The sequence below is a fragment of the Clarias gariepinus genome, chromosome 2 (genome assembly GCF_024256425.1).
Source record: "Clarias gariepinus isolate MV-2021 ecotype Netherlands chromosome 2, CGAR_prim_01v2, whole genome shotgun sequence".
Taxonomy (NCBI): domain Eukaryota; kingdom Metazoa; phylum Chordata; class Actinopteri; order Siluriformes; family Clariidae; genus Clarias; species Clarias gariepinus.
Window position 1 is genome coordinate 8,116,687 of NC_071101.1, and position 23,690 is coordinate 8,140,376.

The 23,690-nt window shown below is 39.6% G+C and overlaps 1 protein-coding gene across 1 annotated transcript in view; it reads right to left on the reverse strand.

The window, feature by feature from the left end:
- Positions 1 to 17,479: 17,479 nt before the first annotated feature.
- Positions 17,480 to 23,690, reverse strand: part of kcnk9 (potassium channel, subfamily K, member 9) — a 70,843-nt gene continuing 64,632 nt past the window's right edge. The window contains exon 2 of the mRNA XM_053488601.1: positions 17,480 to 19,071. Coding sequence (XP_053344576.1) covers positions 18,155 to 19,071 — 917 coding nt within the window. The 3' untranslated portion in view covers positions 17,480 to 18,154. The remainder of the gene's footprint in view (positions 19,072 to 23,690) is intronic.

Below are 23,690 nucleotides of genomic sequence, written 5' to 3' on the forward strand. Positions count from 1 at the left end.
TATTGCAGATTATGATTTTGCCCCAGCCTTGATTGCCACCTTAAAAATATCACTAGGTCTAAACTGACCACCCACTTGCCACTTAAACCTGGCTATGCCCCAGTCGCTAGAGTTAAAGATGTGGCACTTACAGATGATGAAACCCTTCCAATTACAGGCAAAACATTATAAACATCATGGTCCAGTCACTTCGACTACTATTCAGATATTTCAGTGCAATCTATGTAAAAACATAACATTGAGCTGACCTGAACGAACAAAATGTCAACGTCTCCTTTTTGGTCGTTGTTCTTTTTTTATTGTGTTTGCTGTAGAATTCTCCATGGAGCTGGTATTACTTCTGACACGCCTGAGCTCAAGCAGAAAATTTGTCTTTTGGACCCAACCCGTGGGAGTCGATTGCAGTGCCTGATTGCTCTCAGCTTGTGTGTTCTGTGTTCTGTTCTGTGCTTCAGACTGACAGTTCTGCATGCTCTGTTGCTCTTCGTGGTGGTTGTTATTGGGGTGGATGGCTCTTCTCCAGTCCCCAGTTCTCTGATGTACTGATTGCTGATCAATGCTACCATTTTCTCTGGTCCAGGCCACCTCATGGCAGCTTGGCACGGCAAAATGTGATATTCAAAAAGACTGCTATCTTCCAGGTACGAGGAACGCAAGAACAGTTTTGGTCATAAACAGATTATAACCAACAAAGACCGTGACTACAGCTTACATCCATTATTGTCTTAAAGCAATATTGTGTATGCCAAGGCACTATAAAAAAAAAAAGGTTCTTAGTAAATCAACAAATTGAAAAGCCAACATCAACCAATTGTTATTTCGATTACCTGAGCTTCAAAATCCACTGTGTTATACTGTATGTAGAGAAAAACAGCAGTGTAAAAAGAGATATATTGCAAACAGTGAAACTCAGGAAGTAGAGAGGGGTTTCAGTTTCAGCACTGGCAGGAAATATTGTATGAGGTTTCTCTTTTACACACTCTGACTGAGATAGTGAGCCAGTTATATAAGGCTTTACGTATTGAAAGACAGTTCCCAGTGGTCAAGGCCTAAAGCAGTGGACAATTGGGATTTTTGTGGCTCACCACCTCCCTGCGACATGGGAATGAGGTGCAATGCTGGTTTGGCAGCAGGCATGTTTTAGACTAAGGAGTGGACTAGAGGAAGGAAGTTCTTACCTCCCCGTAATAAGACAAGCTAGGTATATTTGTCTTAATAATGTTTGGAACAACTGTTTATAGCTCCTATAACCGAAGTAATTTTTTTCCTCACGGATGCTCCATAACCTTAAATCAATCTATAGTAATTAAAAAAGTAGGGACATTCTGTTCATAGGAAAGTCCTCTGCTCTGTGGTGTTAGTGGTCCTCTGCGTGACATCAGTTAGCGCTTTATCCTGGCTAGCATCTCAGTAAATCTACTAACACAGGGCACGAGGCAGGAATACATTCTGGATGGGATGCAACTCGGTCCCAGGACAATAACTGCTTTCTTTCTTATGCAAATGTTATTTGTAAGTGCAAACAAAGCATGAATCCGAAATGACTGCTTGCTCCTAATTGCGATTCATACCGCATCAAATGATAGTTTGGACACCACATTGAGCACCGCATGCGGATACAAGGGGGAATGCGGGTTTAGGTTCAGCAGTGAAGAGTTTTGGTTTATTCCCAAATAAAGGTGTTTTGGGTTTATTCCCAAACCTTTAGAACCTAATCAAATCTAAAAGACTTTGCTTTTTGGCTGCTTAGCTGGACAAAGTGAGCCAAGTAAAACGAGCCGCAGTAAAATTACAGCCTGGATGGAGCGTGGGGGCCTGAGCTTTTTCGCTCCTCCACTGTTCTTACGCTGTCGCCCTCTCCGCTCGCTCCCTCTCCGCACTGACAGCTTAATTAGTGGGCAGCAGTGGAAGCTGAATAGCGTTTGGCGGCACACGCCTCCACCTCGCCTCCCAAGGGCGGGACACAGCTGCACGGCACGCAAAAAAGGCGCCACTGCCATGATGTCACCATGCCTGTCCTGGAGCTGAAACCTTCCAGGGATGATGAGGGGGAAAAAAGACCCGACAGAACGTGTTTGAGAGGCTGCAAGCTGTGAGATAACAGAAAGCAGTAGCCAAGCTCAGTGACCTTCTCTTTCACACAATTTCAAATCTCCTGCTAAGAGCACAGGGGCCACGTCTGTGGAAATGTCTTTTCACAGGTGCAGTTTACCGGATAAAAAATTATTTACCAGATGTGAAGCTATCTGAATTTCACAATGCAGAAAAAGTTACACTGTCATGTCTAGATATGTTGTTTATACATTTGAAGTACTTCAAGATACTTTTGGCGTTTAGGTACTTCTGCCGTTTTTTTTTTTTTAATGTCAGACCGAGTTATACAGATAAAACTGCCAAATATATTCCGTAACATGATCCTAAGGGATTCTCAATATTTATATAAAAAAAAAAAAAAAAAATGTTTGCAGCCATAATCTTTTCATACCAAATCACAGAATATCGCTGGTCCTACTGGCCTTAAGACAGTTTTATCTAAACCATGTTGTATTTGTTACAGCACCCAATGCTTTATCCTGTATTCAGGGTTGCAGGGGGCCTTGAGCCTATCTCAGGAGATTTAGGGCACAAGGCGAGATACACCCTGGATAGGGTGCCTATCCATCGCAGGGCAAACACACATACACTAACCCACACACTCATTCATTCACACACTGCGGGCAATTTGGAAACGCCAATTAGCCTAATCTGTAGGCCTTTAAAAGTATCCGGAGGAAACTCACCAAGCACAGGGATAACAGAGACGGGAATCGAGCCTGGCCGGGAATCAAACCAGAATGTTGTTTTCTAATTTATATTAAATGTAATTGTTTTATTTATTTTTTACAAGGGGGCAAAACTATTGGGACAAAAGTGAAATTGTATGTCTTAATAACATTATTATTATTATTATTATTATTATTATTATTATTATTCTATTTTATGCAGTAAAATAACTATACAAAAATTAACATTTAGTATAATGTTTTTCATTTTAGAAACCTGAAAGACATCTACAGTACTCTGGTGTCATTACTGAAGATCATGTACAGGAACAACTCTAAATTCACTTGAGAATTCCCAGGTTTCCGAGCTATTTTTGTGCAGAGGTGGACACCCAGGCTTCAGAAAGTAAAAGTCCTGCCACGTGTTTGTTCCATCCATTAACTATAAACCAGGCGGAGCTGGCAACCAGTTGTAAGTTTAATTAACATGGTGAAAGTAGTTTTAAATAAAAAAAAAAAAGCATTAAATGGAAAGCTAGTGCGCTATGTTGGGTGTACAATCCCTTGTTCCACACACCAAGTAGTGTCCTTGATCAGGGGTTAAAAGAAAGGGATTTGGGATTCAGCCTTGCGTTAAAATCTGTTTAACTTTGTAGCTGTAAATAAACATTATTATTATTTCATACAAGTGTTCTTTAATATGACATAATGTTATTAGATGTGTTTCTGAATGCTCTTCACTCAGTATGGCTGACCGTACCAACCTACTTTTACCCAAGATGCAACCATAAATAACCACTGATACATATAGTTAAAAGTCCCAATGGTGTAACCTTCTATTATTACCACTCATCAAATTTAATTTTTAATAAAATTTTATTTGTATAGCACTTTTAACACTCGACATTGTTGCAAAGCAGTGGAACAATTGCTTAGTTTAAACTAACGGTTGTATAATACATGGCATTTATACTGTACATCAATCCAGCTAACACTGTAGAACATCTAAAACGTCTTCTTTGATTTACTGTTGATATTAAGATCAAACATCAGTACAGGGAAAAGAATTTGTGAGCTCTGTGACCTTACCTGTGTGACCTTGTTGCTTGGGGCATGGGTTCCGGGTAACGCTTTGGCTGCTTTGATTATTTCTGGAACTTCTGATCTTCTGGGATTTTCCCACACTATAGGGTCCCTAGAGTTTGGTCAGAATGATGAGGTTCTACTGGGGATGCCTTGGTGATGAAAGAGGTTTAGAGAAAAGTATCCAGAATGGTTTAAGCTCTCAGGAAGGATACAATAGCTCAAATAACCACTCTTTAAAATCGTTGTGGGCAGAAAAGCTTCTCACAGAACACACGCAACACGTCAAACCTTAGGGTGGATGGAGTACAAGAGCAAAAGATCACTTCTCACTCATCATCTATACCGCTTAATTCTGTAATCAGGGTTGCAAAGGGAATGGAGCCTATCCCAGAAGACTTAGGGCACAAGGCAGGGTACACCCTGGAGAGGGTGCCAATCCATCGCCAGGCACATTTACCCACTACAGGCAATGTGCGAACACATATTAGCCTGATCTGTATGTCTTTGGACTGTGGGAGGAAACCGACCAAGCACAGGAAGAACATGCAAACTCCACGCACACAAAGGCGGGACTCGAACCTGGCTGGGAATCAAATTTGGACCCTGGAAATGCAAGGCGTCCGTGCCGGTCACCAAGCCACATTGACGCTAGTCTACATACTCTATATGCTTAAAAGAGAGGTTTTTACACACTTATAACGTGACGAAAACATATAGAAATTGAAAGTGAAAAGACAAAAAAAGCAACAGGTGCATGGGCATGGAGTATGGAGTTTCTGGGCGGCAGCTTGAGCTTTCTTCCCAGAATACTGCCTTATACGAGGAAAAGTTCATTACCAAGGCTAAATCAGGATTAATATGCTCTTCCATAAACCTAGGTCTTTAACAATGTGAGAAATAAGGCATTCTGATTGATATGTTATAACAGCTTCTGCGCATAACACACAGTCATTACAAGACCGAGGTGTACAGTACTGCCTTTGAGATCTGTCATGAAACACTCCTGCAATTAGGTTTGATCAAAAAATGAGTAGTCAGGTTGCTCTCCTTTTCTCATTAACACCACCCCCCCAACACACACACATACACACACTTATAGACACACACACACCACATATACAACACAAACACAGACGTGCAAATTCTATGTCACACTGAGGTTTCTCTTCCTCAGAGGTGTCAGACTCGTAATATTCTTATAAACCGTGAGCGGTTTCCATAAATAGCGTCACTGTACACACACACACACACACACACATTCACACACGCACAGCCGAAACACATTGTCTCGCTGTTGCAGAGGCTGATTTAGATTTCACACTCAGTGAGGTGTAATTCTGATTCTGTCCTCTATCTCGTCTGGGTATTAGATGTCCTCAGAGCGTTTCCTCACTTTAGATCTGTACAGCTCAGGAATACTGAGTTATTATCGGCTTCTAGGGCTCAGTCCAGGGCTCTCGTTCTCGTTAGTCCTTTCATTAAGAATGCACTGTATATTATTATTATTATTATTATTATTCAAAGCCCGCCTCATGTCTGAATTCATGGAGCTTGCATCCGGGTACTCCGGTTTCCTCCCACAGTCCAAATTCCCCCGAATAAGTGTTCAGGGTGTACAATAAGACTCCTCGGATAGAAAATTATTAAAATAAGGGACCTTTATTAGTCAACTGATGTCTGCAATCAGTCTGTAGTTAATGTCAGTGTCTTGCGTCAGTCTCGGATCAGTTTCTGTAATCCGTCTATTAATTTATGTGACCAGTGGGTCAGTGTCAGTTGTGGTCTGTGATCAGTTGTTTTTTCTTTAGTGACTCTCGTTAGTTGTCAGGTCTGTTATTAGTGACTGTCTGTAAATGCTTAGTGTGATTCGTTTAATTCAGTGTGTTCCACTGGTCTGTCTGTAATTAATGTCTGCCATGTCAGTGCTTTGCTCTGTCCTTAATCCGTTTTTTTTCCATGACAACTGAATCAGTAGCTGTTGGTCTTCAGTCTGCTTCATGTCAGTATGTTTATTTGGTCCGTGACCAGCATCTGCAATTATGCTGCAATCTCTTATTGACTGACACCAAGGGTATTCCTTCTGTTTCCAAGTATTGCCTGTAGTCAGTCAGGCTGTGTTACTGATGTCTGTAGTCAGTCTGTAGTCTGTGTTTATGAAAAAAACAAGTAAAAAACTGTAAGAAATAATAGACCTCAGAGAACAGCTGTCTGCACCAGCCAAAGTTAGGACCGTCTTCATGGTAAAGTGAAACCGTCCCCAGTAATTACATGCATCCCACACTGCCTTCTATGCGACCAGAATAGATAGATTGTTACCAGAAACCAAAGTTGCTCAGTGTCTGTGATCAGTGTGTATTCAGTGTCACTGGGTAGTCTGTGCACATTTTGAGTCTGTGGTCAGTCTGTAATAAGTGTCTGTGATCAATGTGTATTCAGTGTCACTGGTTAGTCTGTACACATTTTAAGTCTGTGGTCAGTCAGTAATCAGTGTCTGTAATCAGTGTGTTTTCAGTGTCACTGGTTAGTCTGTACACATTTTAAGTCTGTGGTTAGTCTGTAATCAGTGTCTGTAATCAGTGTCTGTAATCAGTGTGTTTTCAGTGTCACTGGTTAGTCTGTACACATTTTGAGTCTGTGGTCAGTCTGTAATCAGTGTCACTGGTTAGTCTGTACACATTTTAAACCTGTGGCCAGTCTGTAATCAGTGTCTGTGATTAGTGTGTATTTAGTGTCACTGGTTAGTCTGTACACATTTTAAGTCTGTGGTCAGTCTGTAATCAGTGTCTGTGATCAGTGTGTATTTAGTGTCACTGGTTAGTCTGTACACATTTTAAGTCTGTAATCAGTGTCTGTGATCAGTGTGTATTTAGTGTCACTGGTTAGTCTGTAATCAGTGTCTGTAATCAGTGTCTGTAATCAGTGTGTTTCCAGTGTCACTGGTTAGTCTGTACACATTTTGAGTCTGTGGTCAGTCTGTAATCAGTGTCACTGGTTAGTCTGTACACATTTTGAGCCTGTGGCCAGTCTGTAATCAGTGTCTGTGATTAGTGTGTATTTAGTGTCACTGGTTAGTCTGTACACATTTTAAGTCTGTGGTCAGTCTGTAATCAGTGTCTGTGATCAGTGTGTATTTAGTGTCACTGGTTAGTCTGTACACATTTTAAGTCTGTAATCAGTGTCTGTGATCAGTGTGTATTTAGTGTCACTGGTTAGTCTGTAATAAGTGTCTGTGATCAGTGTGTATTCAGTGTCACTGGGTAGTCTGTGCACATTTTGAGTCTGTGGTCAGTCTTTAATAAGTGTCTGTGATCAATGTGTATTTAGTGTCACTGGTTAGTCTGTACACATTTTGAGTCTGTGGTTAGTCTGTAATCAGTGTCACTGGTTAGTCTGTACACATTTCAAGCCTGTGGCCAGTCTGTAATCAGTGTCTGTAATAAGTGTGTATTTAGTGTCACTGGTTAGTCTGTACACATTTTAAGTCTGTGGTCAGTCTGTAATCAGTGTCTGTGATCAGTGTGTATTCAGTGTCACTGGTTAGTCTGTACACGTTTTATGTCTGTGGCCAGTCTGTAATCAGTGTCTGTGATCAATGTGTATTCAATGTCACTGGTTAGTCTGTACACATTTTGAGTCTGTGGTTAGTCTGAAATCAGTGTCTGTAATCAGTGTGTATGATAAGTGTGTATTCAGTGTCACTGGTTAGTCTGTACAAATTTTAAGTCTGTGGTCACTCTGTAATCAGTGTCTGTAATCAGTGTGTATTCAGTGTTACTGGTTAGTCTGTACACATTTTGAATCTGTGGTCAGTCTTTAATAAGTGTCTGTGATCAATGTGTATTCAGTGTCACTGGTTAGTCTGTACACATTTTAAGTCTGTGGTCAGTCTGTAATCAGTGTCTGTGATTAGTGTGTATTCAGTGTCACTTGTTAGTCTGTACACATTTTAAGTCTGTGGTTAGTCTTTAATAAGTGTCTGTGATCAATGTCTATTTAGTGTCACTGGTTAGTCTGTACACATTTTGAGTCTGTGGTTAGTCTGTAATCAGTGTCTGTAATCAGTGTGTTTTCAGTTTCACTGGTTAGTCTGTACACATTTTGAGTCTGTGGTCAGTCTGTAATCAGTGTCACTGGTTAGTCTGTACACATTTTGAGCCTGTGGCCAGTCTGTAATCAGTGTCTGTGATTAGTGTGTATTTAGTGTCACTGGTTAGTCTGTACACATTTTAAGTCTGTGGTCAGTCTGTAATCAGTGTCTGTAATCAGTCTCACTGGTTAGTCTGTACACATTTTGAATCTGTGATTAGTGTGTATTTAGTGTCACTGGTTAGTCTGTACATATTTTAAATCTGTGGTCAGTCTGTAATCAGTGTCTGTGATCAATGTGTATTCAGTGTCACTGGTTAGTCTGTACAAGTTTTATGTCTGTGGTCAGTCTGTAATCAGTGTCTGTGATCAGTGTGTATTCAGTATCACTGGTTAGTCTGTGCACATTTTAAGTCTGTGGTCAGTCTGTAATCAGTGTCTGTGATTAGTGTGTATTCAGTATCACTGGTTAGTCTGTACACATTTTATGCCTGTGGTCAGTCTGTAATCAGTGTCTGTGATAAGTCTTTAGTCAGTGACTGACTGAAATTAAACCGTAAGTCCCAGCTTTTGGTTTGTGGTCCATTGAGGTCCAATGTGTTTTTTTTAAATAATGTCTTTTATCAGTCCATCAGTAGTATGTATGTAATCAGTCTCTAATGTCTGTGGGCCTGTAATCTGTGCACATAGTCAGTCTATAATCAAGGTTTTGATCAGTCTGTAATAGTGTTACTTGTTAGGGCAGAAATATTTTTGGTGTTCAACGTGCATTTGCATAGTCACTTGGTAACAAAATTATAAGCGTATTTGTTCTTATACTTGCCTACTGTTGTACTGTACTTTGCGTGTTATACAGGAATCCAGTAGTAAGTGAGTACTCAGTCCTGTCGACTGTTTTGATGGATATTTGTCACTGTGCATTATACAGTACATACAGGTATGGGGATAATTGTTTTTCTTTAAACTTTTCGCTATTTTTGATGTCCCTGCTGACTACACTGCATCTTGTGTTTACATGCTTATTGAACCTTATAAGCACCGCATGTTAATTTCTGAGAAAGCTACCCAAACAAACGATATATGAGGATATGTGAGTCATCCATTATATGTGAACATATGCATCTTTAAATGCAAGTCTATTTCTGCCTTTATTGTCTTTGATCAGTCAGTGAGTGGTCTTTCTTTGATCAACGTGCTGTAAGTAACTGTATTTCTGTGGACAGTCTGTAATCAAGACCTATAGTCAATCTTTAGTCAATAAAGAGTCAGTAAATGCATCCTGTGTCACAATCCAGTATTATCAGGTCTGTCAGTCCCTGTCTGTGGTTAGGCTGTTACTGCATTTGTTACGTCTATTATTGTAATATTGTCATGATGTTTAATGACCAATCAATCTCAATGATTTATGATGTCTGCAGAGGTAGGTAGTAACGAGTCACATTTACTCCGTTTCATTCACTTGAGTAACTTTTTTTTAATGTACTGTTCTTCCTTAAGTAGCTTCACTGCACCATAGTTTTAACTTTTACTTGAGTAGATTTGTGAAGAAGAAACGCTTACTCCACTACAATCGGCTACACTCGACCCGTTACTTTTTTTTAAACTATTTTCTACTGCATGACTGTTTCACCAATCAGATGCAGCAACAATAATCACATGACTTAGTTTGACCAATTAGATCCGGTACATGACCACACCCAAACCGGCAGCATCATGGGAAAAAATAAATAAATTCAGCCAGCATCCCTGGCATCATTTACAAACCACTTGCAATAGAACAGCTTTATACTGCTTTGTCTTCTTTATCTGCCAAAACAAACACTTCAGTATATAAAAACTCGACTTCTATAGTATCGACGTAATCAGTGTCTGTGATCAGTCTGTAATCCTACTGTGATTTAGCCTGGTCTGTGGTTCATAAGTACATTATGATTGATCTGGCATCAGTTCCTGTCAGTGATTGAAAAGTGTCTGTAGTTAGTCTATACAGTAATTGATGCCAGTGTGTAGTTTTACAGTATTATCAGTAAGCACCTACAGCATGACTGGCCTATAATCAGATAGAGTTTGTGGTCAGTCTGTAATCACAGTCGAAAGGTTAAGCAAGAAAGGACATACAAGTCAGACATTCAGTAAGAGGGAGGCTCATTGTTTTTTAATTCAAATGCACGACAGCACCGCCCACACAAAATCATGCACACACACGCGCAGTAACAGGAAATTAGGCAAACACATAAATCCATATGCTCAGTCTTGCAAAAAAAAAAAAAAAAGGACAATCCTAAATTAGAAATATAGTCGAGACAATGTCACTTTGAATTATTTAGACAGGATCAGACTCGCTTTAGCTTCCAGGTCTCTATTGCATTCCGGATTTCTCGATTGCAAAGGAGTGTAGTAACATTTCAATATGATAACCGAAAAATTTTTTTAATAAAAAAATACATTTAAAACTGATTTACACTGTTTAAGGTTGACATTCATCAGTAGTGCAATATATTCAGTGACAGACCGTTGTGTGTTCCTAGGTGCAGTTTAATGCGTAGCTCCCATCTCCCAAAATCTTCTGCAGGAAAAGTGAATAAAGTGCAAATAAATAAATAAATAAATAAATAAATAAACAAATAAAAACTAGATGAAAATGATCGCCGGGACAGATTGACCAGTGTCATGCCTACTCCCTTTAGTTTTAGTCCTTTATAATTCTTCCATGATGTATACCATTAAATTTTTTTTTTAATTTATGCTTTAATATTTGAAATGTGCGCCTCGTATAAATGCAAACACTTTGATAAAGCTCTCAGGCTCGTACAGGGATATATATACGGTAAAAATGCAAAGGTGTAGGAATTGAAAATACGCCTTCTCGTTATTCTTCTTTTATTTTTTGCTACTTACAATATATTCACTGTACATTGTTATAAAATGATTTGCTATTTACAAAGATTTACATTTAAACAATAATATAATGAGTAAGAAGCTGGTTGGTGTTAAAAGGCTACTGAAGCATAAATAGTGTATTTATTCTGAGTATAAAAAGCACTCTTTATATATTTGTATCTTTAAATATGTATATAATGTACCGGACATCCTTATCAATCATTTGTTAAAGTAACAAAATTATTATGTTTTTTTTTTCCATTACTAACACAATAATGCTAATTTGTACAAGTGGGTTTTTTTTTTTTTTAAATAATGTTAGCACCAGGCTAACACGTACTGTATGTACTGTATAATTACCACCTACCTACTGTATAACTGTCTAAACAACACACCTAACATAAATACTGTAGTGAATCAATATACAACGTTTCTGAGACCCTTCAAGAGGAGGAATGATGTGATATATAATCCAGAAATACTATATTGTTCAATGAAGTGGTTTCGTGAACATCTGGCGTTTATTTTATGACATCATAGAAGTAACTCGAAAGTGATCGACTTTTTATGAAAAAAAAAAAAACAATCCAAGGTTTTGAACAATTTTCCATTACCAGAATGCTGAAATATAATAAATCTTAAGCACTCAAGCCAAAGTTCGCTGCATAACTACATTTCTCAATATACAGTAGAAAGTCTAATCCTAGAGGTCAAGCGTTTTGTATAACTGGGTTTCTTAAATAATTTATTTTCAGGGAGGAATTTCGCTGTAGTATAAATTCCATGGACCCGCCAGGTCATTTATTTGTGTGTCAGGGTCAATCTTTAAACATAACACCTCAATGCTGATTTAACACCCAGAATGTTTTGCCTTAACGCACACAGAGTCAGAGTTTGTTTCTTGTCTCTTGGACATACAGTAGAGATACAGTGTACGGTGTTAATTCAACACTAGGGATTTGGCTGTGGATTATCAGAGCTTTTTTATTCCACTTGCAGAACACAATTATTAAAATTCTCATTAGGCATGAAGATAAGGTTATGACATTATTTATTTTTTGAGTTCTTGGGGTTTTTATTCAAGCCCAGTCTAACATAATAATAATAATAATAATAGTAATAATAATAATAATAATAAAAAGAAGAAAAGGAAAAATAAATTCTTATAATGCTGGGTTGTGGTATTGGTAAAATAAAATAAATTATGATGAGGAATTATAAAATATGGTAAAATAAGTAGAAAACCAGGACCCTCGAGAATGCTATTCTTTTAGGATACCCTGAAGACATCTGGAAACATTTGGAATGCTTATACTCTGATTAACAGACATCCATTATTTAATGTTTGTGCATATTTCATTGCACACTGAGTTTTGTCCATCATTCTGTCTATTAATAATAATAATAATAATAATAATAATAATAATAATTAAAATGAAAAAGGTTCAGTGTATAGCGTGTAAGCACAGTAAATGTGTAAAGATCCACACTAAAACTTGGTAATACCTTCCACTTTCAGTCTAATGCACCTTTTTCTTTTTCATATTAATGTGTATTATTATGCTTTTAGAAAGTATAATATAACAGATACAGTGGTATATAAAGTCTTTGAAAGTGAGCTGGTTATGCAGTATATCTGCTAATACACATTGGTGTGTGTGTGTGTGTGTGTGTGTGTGCGAGGCATGCTGTTTAACCAGCCTCCATCTCCATTCAAATGGTTTGCGAAAGCCTTTTGTTCTGAATAAGTTGTAATTTGGTGTCTGTACGAAGATTAAAGACTAGACTCTGTACTACTTCTTATAACCTCTGCTTTTCTTAGCAAGACTGTCAAAAAAGGCGAATAGAGGCAAATGTTTTTGATATTCCTCAATGATCCAAGAATATACAGTACTGTGAGAAGTCTTCATATTAAATTAAACTAAAGGATGTAGATTACAGGCTGCAACGTGGCTAAAGATACAATAAAAAAATTGCTGTAGCAGCGACCTCATTTCCCCTCTCGTCTGTTTCAACCACTCAGCATTCAGCAGTATAATAATCACTAGTCTAATCATCTCTTATCACCTGCACCTGTTCCGCACTGGGTCCTGCCATGCCTAGGATTCATAGGTCACTGTGTGGCTTCAAAGCATTTATCTGAAACTGATCAGCTACAGGGACTGAACTGAAAGTCTTCCAGAACACCAGGAGAACCATTCCTCAAGACTACATTAAAATACAAGAGAGACTGGAGCTTTCGAAGCCAAATATCAAGAAATACTTTTGCACAGTACTGTATTCGATCAAATGATGTATTAATATACAGTATATCGATACATAAACGTTTCAACCTTCTGATTATTTCAATTCAATTACATAAAGAGAAATATTTCTAAAGGCTTCTAAACAAAATCAGATGTAGTAGAACTGTTTAAAATTTAAAGTTCAAATTAAATATGAAAAAAGCTTTAGATTAAATCAGATGTATTACCATCTTGTAATTGGAAATATTAAATAAATCTGCTTGACTAATCTCAGTTTCACTCTGTTTTTGTACTTAACCTTTACGTAAAAAAAGCAGATCCTGAGAATATGTCACTAATGTGTGATTAATAAACTAGGGCTGGGATGATATAATATCTATATTACTGTATGATATGCTATAGCATACTTTTCTAAAATATCATAGACATCATGGTAGCTTTTTATGTTTTTTTTGTTTGTTTGTTTGTTTGTTTGTTTGTTTGTTTGTTTGTTTGTTTGTTTTTGAAAGCAGCTGATGTTATAATATTGCACCAAAAATTTTAAATACCAAAATGTAAAAAAAAAAAAAAAAAAATCATTTGATTTCTTTTGTGGATAATAAATATTATTAAACCATGAAAAAAAATCACAAAGATACTGTAGATCGTGATATACTTCAAACATCATAGTGAAAATCCTGATCCCGTCACATCACTCAGCCGCTACACTCAATCATTAGTTCCTCAAAGCTTTTTCATTGGTAAGAAGTTTGTGTAAATTTCTCCCACCATCCATGCATCCTTTCATCCATCCATCCATCCATCCATCCATCCATCCATCCATCCATCCATCCACCCATCTAGGAACCTCTGTAGTCCAACTAAGAACTGTGGAGGCCAATAATGACCATTTTATTTATTCGCATTTTTATGAGCGTGGCAGGACCTCCATTCACCATTCACACGGCTTTTCCACACTACAAGCAATTTGGGAAACCATTTAGACTGATCCGCATGTCTTTGGACTGTGGGAGGAAACCAGAGTACCCGGAGGAAACCCACCAAGCACGGGGAGAACATGCAAACTCCATGCACACAGACCCTGAGGCAGTAATCAAACCTGGAGCCTGGAGGTGCAAAGTGACAGTGCTAATCACTATACCACCATGCCACATTAAGACTTTGATTATATCATAACTCTATCCATCATCAGCAAGGCTGGATGCTTTAACAGAGTTACACATGCTCTTGAGCTGATATAAAGAATCATTTAAAGATGCAACCTTCACCAAGTTTTTCATCAACCTTCACCTCCTACATATTGCTTTTCTATCATTTAAAACTTCTAATGAGGGTCAGCTAGCTTATATACTGTATTAACTGTGAAAGTCAGGTCTTACCTTTACTACATGCAGCTTATAATGGATGTGAAATAGATAATGATGAATGCTAACTCCTTTTAAATTGAGGTAAATATTAATATTTAATTATTTTTCACATGTACCATACAGCACAGTGAAATGATTTTTCCGCCTATCCCAGTGGGGAAGCTGGGGTCAGTTAAGGGCCTCACTCATGGGCAGTAACTTGGCAGTGCTGGGGCTCAAACCCCAACCCTCCAATCAGCTACCCATAGACTTAACTGTTTGAGTCACCACTGCCCCAGCAAATTGCTGCTGGGATCGAACCCATGACCTTGGCATTATCACAAGCACCATAAATATCCAGTATGGATGAATGATAGTTTACTGATTTTGGAATTAACTACTTAATTAGTTAATCATTAGTAACTGGGAGAACTTTGCTTGCTAATCCATCCAGGGACCTCTGTAGTCCAACTAGCAACTGTGGAAGCCAATGGTGATTACCATTGTATTTATTCCCATTTTATGACAGTGGTGGGACCTCTGGTCAACAATCACACATACTGTACGTTCACAGTCAACAGGCAATTTGGGAATGCCAATTAACCTGATATGGATTACTTTGGACTGTGGGAGGAAACCAGAGTACCTGGAGAAAAACTTACTAAGCACGGGGAGAACATGCAAACTCAATGCACATAGACCCAAGATGGGAATCGAACCTGGACCCTGGAGGTGCAAGGCTACAGCGCTAACCACTAAGCCTCTGTGTCGCCTGGTAATCTCTTGCTAAACCAATAATCTTCAAGTTTATTCAGTTCACCTGCTATTGAGGAGATTCCTATTGACTGTACATGAGCGAATCCTAACATCAACTTTAAATCGAGTGATATATGATAAACACACCATTCTTACTGTACGTGCTGTAATTCAACAGTGCTGCATCTCCCTATACATATTTAGCTGACCAAACTTCCTGCAGGTCAAGCTCAAAGTTAAGTCTTTTTTTAAACGTGCACATTTTAGTGTATATCTTTCTTTTATCATTCTTTTCTAAAAGCTCCATGCCTCATTTTTTTTGTTGGGTAAATGCTTGTAATGCAAGACAAATGATTGTAAGTGCCGTTAATGCATATTTCCTGACAGCTGAATGCTGTGTTCACTACAGTAGATGTGAGATCACCTATTGTGCTCCTGACATCTTAAAACTGCAAGAAAGTACCAGGCTCTTTTTTATTTAATTTTCATTAGAATTCATTTTTAGAACAAATCCCTATGTATTTATTCAACTGACAGACACCAATGTATATGCATGAGTATGGGTGCCTATCAGAGTTCTATGTATCTTAAATTTATCATCTACCCCAATGGGAATAAATAAAATCGCCAATGTGGACAGTTGCCCAGAACTCTAACTGACAAGGCTGTAAGATATTGTTAAAACCTTTAGCATTATAGGTAGCTAGCTAAGCACATTATACAAGATTAAAAGAAACAAATGGGTTTTTCTGATTACGTGCCCACCCTCAGGATGTGGTAGGAGCGGTGCTCACAAGGCACAAAGAAACATCTTGAAACTGGCATGGAAGCGTGCAAAAATCTCTGGAAGTAGCTGTGTGATTGTTTTAGAACGTACAGAATGAAATGTTTCTCGACCATCACCATTTTGAATCTCTGTTCTGCTGCCCCCTTGTGGAGTAGCTGTTTACAACAGAACAGACTCGCGGTACTAGGTGGGGTACACCCTGAACAGGGTACTGTACCAGTCTATAGCAGGGCTCAAGCGCACACACACACTGACTAACACGACAGGACATTTGGAAACACCAGTTAGCCTAATCTGTGGGAGGAAACCAGAGTTCCATAATTTTATAAATATGCAAACAAAATCCGTCACCAATGCAACATGCTCCACCCCTTACAGACTGACAAAGATGGTGGTGTCTTCATTCGCATATCAGAACATGATTGGCTGTTTCACCTTATGATGCAATAACACCTTGTGTCCTGCTGAAAACTCGAGGAGAGATTCGAACCCTCAACCCTGGAGATGCGATGCCACTGTGCTGCCTCATTATGGTTTATTATCATTATTATGATTACTATTATTACCGTATTGCATGTACATCATCTTTACCTGTGCCCCAGGTATTCCGGGGTATAGGCGGGGTGCAATCTAGATGGGGTGCCAACCAACCAATCGCACACATACTGTACACACACACTTACACACCCATACACTACGGGCAATTTGGGAACACCAATCAACCTGCACTGCATTCCTTTGGACTGTTGGAGGAAACCGGAGGAGTACCCGGAGGAAACGAACCAAGCACATGGAGAGCATGCAAACTCCATCGATACAGACCGGTGAGGAGATTCGAACCCCTGATGTTCACAGGTACCCTGTCCAAGTTTCTGGTTCATTATTATTATTATTATTATTATTATTATTATTATAGTGAATATTATAGTTGATGTGTGTAGTGCAGCAGGTGGTGCTGTGTTTCTTTCTGAATATGTTATTTCTATGTCTGTAGGAAAGCAGTGCTAGTGTGTGGATGAAATCCAAACAGACGTAAAGGTCACTGGACTGATATGAGATGATATTAAGAGCAGTTTCATGACTGGACATCTTTAAGAGGAACAAAAATAACAATTTTATTTATGGTTTTTTTGTTTTAGAAAATAACCTTAAAGGATTATTTGCTTTTCAAACCATTGGCAAGGCTATTGTGTTATAGATATATTTCGTTTCCCTTTTGACAGTTTATGCATACCAGTGTTAACAAAGCACATGCAAATTATTCACTTTTTATTGATCAGGCAAAACCTGAAGACTTTCTCTCAACTTCCTCGTCACTTCCAAATCACTTCTGTATATTACACAGCCAAAACAAACAAACAAACAAACCAAAAAAAAAAAAAAAACGACATATACATATCATTTTATAAAACCTCCCTCTATTTAAAGAAATGTTTTTTTAAATAAGAAAAAACAAAAACAAACGAAAAAATTAATAAAATAAAAACAAAAGAATGGTGTAACACACATTAAATGACAACTAATGCACATGCTAGGATCGACAATAATATTTTGGCATGGCATTTCCTTTTATATAAATCAGCTTCTTATCGTCATAGCTTTCTAAATATAATAGAAAAAGAAAATGGTCCTTAAAAGTAAGTCCCGAAAGTCCGAATAATTTTTTTTTTTCTCATTCAGTAGTGTGTGGCACTTGAGATTCCCCTCAACCTGAAGACATCTCCAGAGATAAAACTTAATATTTTTTTTCTCCCTGTAAAAAATAATCTCCCCCTCTGTATTGTAGCTGAAGCTCAAGTGTGCATCGTCTGGTGATAAGAAGATCCGGCCATAAAATTCAAGCCTGGGATTCGTGGAGTTGCTCGAAAAAAAGGGCAAAACAGCAGCCCGCTAATGTGGAGTGTACAGATAAACGAGTTTCTGAAGGGAAAAAAATTCCATGCTTCATGCTTTTCATCCTTTATTAAGAGACTCATTGAGTTTTATCGCATTTCATCCCTTATTTACGCTCCCCATAATTTATAATAACATATTAGCCTGGGGCAGACATCTCATCCTGGGAAGAAAAAAAAAAAAGTGGGGAAAAAAAATAGATTTTGGTTAAGGAGCAGCTTTATTGTGTGTGTTTTCAGAATAAATACCCTGGTTATTGAAAATCAGGAAGAGTGTGTGGGCGGGGCCCGATGCCCTGGGGAGATTTCCTGTTCAGACGGACTTGCGTCGCCTCATCAGGCGCGAATTGTCCGTGAAGCTGTGCAAGCCGGGTGAAACGGAGCTGATAGGGGAGGGCAGGAAGCTGTTCTTCAGTGCGCTCGGTGAAATCTCCTCGATGTGGTACGTCACCGGCGAGTGGAAGTATCTCGGCTGGCATGTGAAGGAGTTCTGGTGCGCGAACGGCCTTCCTCCCAACCCCAGCCCCCCTCTTCCTCCGCCCTCTCCCGCCAGCATGGCGGAGCTGCCGAAATCGTGCGAGTGATAATGCATGCATGAGCACACCGACTGCAAATCTGCGACCTCTGATCTGTACTGATCTCGATCCCGCCTCCTTCGGTGCATCCTGCCGGACACGGCGTCTTCCTGGACGTGGACGATGACGCTGCTCCTGTTTCCGGCAAGCGAGGCCCGTTCCTCGGCGTCCCGCCGCTCGTCCTCGCTGTTCATGGTGAGGAAGCGCAGCACCACCAAGTTGAGGAAGGCGCCAATGACCGTCAGCCCCACCAGGATGTACATAAAGCTGAAGGCTACATACAGAGGCTTTTTCTGCAGAGCACGGTTCTTCTGCAGTGCCACGAAATCACCAAATCCGATAGTGGTGAGTGTGATGAAGCAGTAGTAGTAAGATTGGAAGAAGCTCCAGTCCTCGTAGTGCGAGAAAGCCGCGGCCCCAATGCACAGAGTTCCCATGCACGAGAAGAACCCAACTGTCACCATGTTCTCCATGGAGACGTCCGTGATGCGCATCCCGCAGCACTTCTTGATGCGCTTCAGCAGGTACTTGACGAAGGTGTTCATTCGCTCACCCAGGCTCTGGAACATCACGAGAGTCAGGGGGATTCCCAGAACCGCATAGAACATGCAGAACGCCTTCCCTGCATCGGTACCTGGAGCAGCGTGGCCATAACCTGAGAGGGGACACAACAAGAGACTTTAGAACAAAATCTTAGAAAGGGGTATAAACCATAATTAAGGCTTCATCCTAGACTTAAAGTGTTCTCAAGTGGTTCTGAAGGAGAAACCTTCTGTCTTTCTGTTCTAGGATTGTCAACTCGAACAAAAATGTTAGAAGGTGCTTGGTTTCTAAACATCAATCACTGTAACGGATCCCCTGCAGCGTTTGTCCCGAATCTGGCATTCAGCTTCAACTAGAACCGAAGAAAAAAACAGAAATGTACTGGGAGTTAGTTATGAAGAAAAGTAAAGCATTGGTTTGTAGAACTTCCCTCACACTTATTTCTTTGCACATTTTTGTTTTCATCAGACTGCTTAAGCTTCAACAATTACTTTATGAAAAGTGTATATAGTTAAACGTGAGAGTTCTGCTGGAATTCATTTCCAGTCACAGTCATCAGCTTCTTATAGTGTAATGCTAAGAGTAATGACACCGTAACCCGAGGGGAGAGAAAATGTGAAGGCTGTTAAAAGAATACAGCATTAAAAGTAGATAATTAGTCGAGAGGATGAAATTGCTAACAACTTCAAAAAGAGATGACCGTACAGTTTGGAGAGATGTTATAAAACCAGGCAAGTACTGTACGTTAATGCATTCGCAAGTGAGGAGAGACTTCATGGAAGCCTGCCAGGTGGTCTAATGCAAATGTTCAGTATGTATTTTGACTGGCATGCCTAAAGATAATATGATCATCAATGCATGTACAGTAAGAGTAAAGAAGAAAAAGTGGGAGTAGTGACGCTGATTTCCTGTTATGGTCGAAAAATTTGTAGGAATTACAAATCAATCAAGGGAGTGCTTTCTTTATAACCCTTATTCAGTCAGCGTACTCATTCTCATACCTCCTTCTTATATGCTCATTCATTCTTCCCACCCATGTCCTGTACAGGGTCATGGGAGCCTATCCCAGGGGACTTTGGGGCACGGATCGGTGCCAATCCGTTACACGGGCAATTTGAAAACCAGAATACCCAGTGGAAACCCGCCAAGCACAGGGAGAACATGCAAAATCCCATGCACACAAACCTGCAGTGGGAATCAAACCCTCGACCCTGGAGGTGTATAGCCACAGTGCTAACCATTATGCCACCATGCCACATAACATATACACTTTTTACCCCAAATGGATAAGAAACCATACATATTAATTTCACTGTCCTTGATTTAAAAACTGGCAACAATAAAAAAAAAAATTAGGAAAAACAAATTACAAAAGGAAAATATTTGGTGTAATGGTCTTGGTAAATTTTCTATATATTTCAATGAGTGCACTATAAAGGGTTAAAATCTGTTGTTGTAAGACTTTCGCCTGCTCCTGTCAAGGGGTTGCCAAACTGGACCATCCGATCCGCACAACAACTTGGCACAGGTTCCTGATGGGGTTCCTGAACCCCCGCATTTTATCTGGACTTGGGACCGGCTCTGCATCCACTGGCAGGGGTTTGGAGGGGGGGGGGGGGGGGGGATACAGAAGGATTTGATTTGAATGCTTTTCCTTAATAAAAACAAACAAACAAACAAAAAAATTTAAGTCACTGGGATCATGTTTTGATTATTTTTATGCATGTTTAAAAATATTTCATAATAATCTGTGTGCTATAAAATAATAATAATAATAATAATAATAATAATAATAATAATAATAATAAAATGAAGAAGAAGAAAGAAAATCGAAATCCAAATTCTAGAAATAAGCAAACAAAATTGCCTTTCAGACACCCTTTCACCGTGACAAAGATGGTGGTACAGTAACTTCATTTGCGGCATTTGACAGACGCTCTTTTCCAGAGCGACTTACATTTTTATCTCATTATACATCTGAGCAGTCGAGGGTTAAGGGCCTTGCTCAAGGGCCCAACAGGGAGGTTGTGGGATTTGAACCTGACCCCATTTGCTTATCAGAACCTGATTGGCTGTTTCATCTTATGACGCAATAACACTCCATAAAGAAGCTAAACACTGTGTCGTGCTAACAATTCAATTCAATTCCATTTAGTTTTATTTATATAGCGCTTTTAACAGCAGTCCTCCATTCCATGTGCTGAAAAACGGATGGATTTTTTTAGTGTTGAATCTGCAATGCGCCGGATGCACATAATCCGTTTTAGCTCTTGATCCGAGTCATTTTCCTTCTCCGTGATCTTAACAAGGCTCTGCTTTATCATCGTTTATTTTCTTGCATCCAGAAAAGGATTGGCCTTTTTATTCACAAGACTGACCAAGCAGGGAAAAAAAACAAGATTAACCTTATCGCACCTCAGCCAATGTGTATTGACTAAGCAGTGCAACACACACACACACCATTTTTTTTTTTTTTCCAAAAAATGAGCCGACTCATTAATCTTGGTGTGGGTTCAGGAGATCAGGAGTGGGTGTGTTCGATTAGTCAGACGTCTCCGCTGTTCCCTAACTGGCTCTCGTCTAAGGGGGAGGAAGTAGAAGGAGAAGAAGAAGAAGAAGACAAGAAGGAGAAGGAGAAGATGGACGGAGGGAACGAGGGAGTGGGCGTTATTGGTTCAGAAAAGGCAGGAAGTCTAGCCGGGCCAGTAAAGCTTTTAGTTTAATGAGCCTTTATGTGGAGGCAAAGAGCTAAAAGTTGCTGAGTCACTGGGAACCTAGCATGCGTGCTGAGCTGATGGATGAGATATTAAGACCGAGGCGTGGAAATACACCGGCTCTGGTTCTCCAAAAACCTCAGCCTGGCCTCCGTACTCCTTTTCCTTTCACGATGATACATGGTGTTTTTTACAAGCTATACTAACCTGAGGAGCTTTTACACGTTGGCTGTAACTCAAGCTACGATGGATTTGAAGCTACCTGATGAGGGCCATCGCCAAGCTATTGTGTCATTGTATACGGCACTTAATCCTCGGGCAGTTAGCTAATGTACAGTCATTCACTCCGGCCAAAAGTGTCAGCAAAATCACCGTAATGGTTTAGGGTAAAAAAAACAACAACAACATGCTGTATGTTTATCCGTCCCTGACATGAAAGGCATTTAATGGATTAAATCGAGTTATGACAAAATGCAAATCGATAGAGAGGAGAAATCTACAAATGCAGGACGCTCGAGATGGTTGAAGTAAGGAATAAAACACTCCAGGTTGAACGGTTATAGGAAAATGATTGCATCGTTTATTCCCACCTGAAGCATGAGATGACGTAACTAATTACAGACCTTTTTCTCATTTTGCATCCTGAGAATAATTGCTTTCGGTGTTCTAAACAGCGGCGCCGAGTCAATCCGAGCACCAGGCCGAAGCTCGATAAATCAAATAGCTTACAATCCCTCCAGTTAAGGAGATCTGCCAACGCAAGTTCACTCCAGAGAGGTTTAATTACTCCGGGTTGCTTGGAAATGCTTTATTAATTACTGCGCTTATAACGTAAAAAGGAGCAGGAGGAATGAAGGAAGTAGGTCTTAATGCCCGAAGAGCATTTAACAGAATGTTTCATTATTCTTCAGTTATTAGAAGGTCTCAACGCCGTTAAAGGATTTATAAGATGATACACTTGAGCAAAGATGAAGAAATCAGGGCTGTGAAGGACACGGGGTGATGCTGAGCGTCGTTACAGCCCCGCCGTGTCGCAATGGCAGCCATGAGCATGCTCGTTAACATTCAATCACAAACTGAGAAAGCTACAGGGAGTGATGTCACAATTCAATCACAGCAAAGTTTACACACACACACGTATGATGTCAGCGCTGTACAAGACGTAGCTTGTGACTTCATCTGAATTAAACAGACGGCACCGGGGGGACAGAGATAAAGTTCAGTATGAAGGTAGCTACATGTTTTTTTTTTTTTCTGGAAGTAAATAAATATATGAATGAATATATAAATAAACAAACTGCTGCAATCATAAAGTTATCGCTCAGACAGCCGGCTCGCAGACGGACCGACGCGGCTTCCTCCTGCGTTCTGTTCCTCGCCTGTGCTCGCTCGTGCATTTCGATGCCCTTAGAACTCGTCGGCATTATCTTTACCCAGTGACTCAGCACGTTAAGAAAGAGAGAGAGAGAGAGAGAGATGCGCAACCCTCTTCTACATGTAAATAAACCCCCGCCACCGCCGGCAGGTTTTAATCTTGTTTGGCAGCATGCTTATGTGGCCCGCTTCGGTACGCTCTCAAAAGGAGAGATAAAAGGAACCGGAGGAGCTGCGGAATATCAAAATCACAAAATCACCCCGACGATACTTTAACTGGGCTAAGATCGTCCTCTATTCTGACCGCTCACGAGGTGTTGATTAGTTTTCTAGAACAGTAGCACTGTCTGCCGGCGTGGCAGTGACAGACCAATGTTCCTGAGTCAAATATAATCCTCTTTAAGCTATTTATTTACAGCAAATAAGGGAGGAACGCCATGAATGCCGAAAGCTGAGCTTGCTTATTTTCCCTGTCTTTAAAAGAGACAAAGGGGGTCAGGAAATTTAATACAAGCTGGTCCAAAGGGGGTATCTTGATTCACACATACAGTATTACGCTACACTGCTTTTCTACTAAACAAACAAGCTAAAACATCAATTTTCATTCTTTTTTATTAAGTAGATATGTATAATCACTGTCCAA